Source organism: Rhincodon typus, unplaced genomic scaffold, assembly GCF_021869965.1.
Source record: "Rhincodon typus isolate 14 unplaced genomic scaffold, sRhiTyp1.1 hic_rhity00016363, whole genome shotgun sequence".
In the NCBI taxonomy this organism is placed as follows: domain Eukaryota; kingdom Metazoa; phylum Chordata; class Chondrichthyes; order Orectolobiformes; family Rhincodontidae; genus Rhincodon; species Rhincodon typus.
The window spans coordinates 1-1,904 of NW_025982001.1; the positions used below are offsets into that span (position 1 = coordinate 1).

Consider the following 1,904-nt stretch of genomic DNA (forward strand, 5'->3'; position numbering starts at 1 on the left):
CTGTCCCTGGGAGTGTTTGATGGGAGACAGTGTAGAGGGAGCTTTACTCTGTATCTAACCCCGTGCTGGGAGCGTTTGATGGGGGGATAGTGTAGAGGGAGCTTTACTCTGTATCTAACCCCGTGCTGTCCCTCTACCTGCAGAAAAGCCCCTGGGGGACGTTCATGGGCACTTGGGATATGCCCCATCATATTCCCAATCCGTACATTCACACCACAGCGCGACATCCAGAGGCAGCGCAGAAGCTGATCGACCAGGTGAAGGCTTCGCCACTCAACCATGTCTCCAATGGCTTTGTCCCCCACCTACTCTTCCCGGTACGTGCAACATCAAAACCAGTCACCAGGGATCAGCATTTGTTTCTCCCTGCAGTTTCAGAGGCGGAGGGGTGCCCTTATAGAGGTTTATAAAATCATGAGGGGTCATGGACAGGGTGAATAGCCAAGGTCTTTCCCCCAGGGTAGGGGTAGTTCAGTACTGGGGGACATAGTGTTCGGGTGAGAGGGGGGGGACTGAAAAAGAGCATGAGGGGGCAACATTCTTTTACACACAGAGTGGTTCATGTGTGAAATGAACTTCCAGAGAAACAGGTAGGATGCAGATACACTTAACATGTTTAAAAGACATTGCTATAAGCTCATGAAAGGAAAGGATTGGAAGGATATGGGCCAGGAGCTGGTTTAGTTTGGGAACGTGGTCAGCATGGACGGGTTGGCTGGTCCCACGCTGTATGACTCGAGGGATCAATCCTGAGGGAGCGCCGCACTGTCGGAGGGTCTGAATGTCAATGAGTCGCTGTGTCCCCCCATCTCTCTTGTAGCCTTTGAGTTCTTTGTCCCTGTCTCCCTCTGGTTGGACACACTGAGACCGTTCCCCCTGGCTGACCTTATTGAGGTTTATAAAGTCATGAGGGGCATGGACAGGGTGAATAGAAAAGGTCTTTTCCCCCCAGGGTGGGGGAGTCCAAAACTAGCGGGACATAGGTTTAAGGGGAGAGGGGAAAGATTTAAAAGGGACCTGAGGGGCAACCTTTTCACACAGAGGGTGGTGCGTGTATGGAACGAGCTGCCAGAGGAAGTGGTGGGGTCTGGTACAATTACAACATTTAAAAGGCACCTTAACAGGTACATGAGTAGGAAGGGTTTAGAGGGATATGGGCCAAATGCTGGAAAATGGGACTGGATTAATTTCGGATATTGGGTCAGCACGGACGGGTTGGGCTGAAGGGTCTGTTTCCGTGCTCTCTGTGACTACGTGTCTCTCTCTCTCTGTGTCTGTCCCTGTGCCCGGCAGCATTGCAGGAAGAAGCCCCCCATAGAAACAGACGAGGAGAGATGCCGACGCCTCCAGTCCTCGCTCCCGGATTCCCCCCCGCCGCCACAGGGGGAGGAGGCGCCAGGCCAGCCCGACAGCGCTGAGGGGGAGAAGGAGACCCTCCCGCACAAACTCACGAGCCCCGTCTCCCTGGAGCCGTGCCCGGGCAGCGGAGGCCAGGCTGGATCCGCCGCCCAAAGTGGCAGCGGCACTCGGCCGCATCACCCGTTACCCCAGCAATACCCCTCGGGGGCTGAGCCCGCCAGCCGCAGGTCATCGCCAGGGGGCACCGAGAAGCTGCGAGTGTGCCCCCAGCCGGTCGCGCAACCACCGCAAGAGACGGGCTCCAGGTCAGAGGGGGGCAACTCGCCGGATGGTCAGCCCAAATGCAAACCTCGTCTCATCGGGTGACCAGGGAGCCAAAGGGTCAGGGCCTCAGGCTAATCTTCACTCAAACTGTCACAATAAATACCTGATATAACCTTCACACGGCTCCTCATTTCACCATCTCTCACACACACACACAGAGAGATTACAGGGTCAGCGCTGAGGGAGCGCCGCGCCGTCGGAGGGTCGGCGCTGAGGGAGCG

At 56.2% G+C, this 1,904-nt stretch overlaps 1 protein-coding gene across 1 annotated transcript; it reads left to right on the plus strand.

Moving 5' to 3' along the window:
* The first annotated feature begins 147 nt into the window (after nt 1–147).
* On the plus strand, nt 148–1,808 carry LOC125482749 (basic salivary proline-rich protein 2-like). Its single transcript, XM_048594883.1, has 2 exons — nt 148–317; nt 1,294–1,808. The coding sequence occupies exons 1-2, from the start codon at nt 165–167 to the stop codon at nt 1,723–1,725; spliced, it is 585 nt and encodes a 194-aa protein (XP_048450840.1). The 5' UTR covers nt 148–164; the 3' UTR covers nt 1,726–1,808.
* The last annotated feature ends 96 nt before the right edge of the window (nt 1,809–1,904 follow it).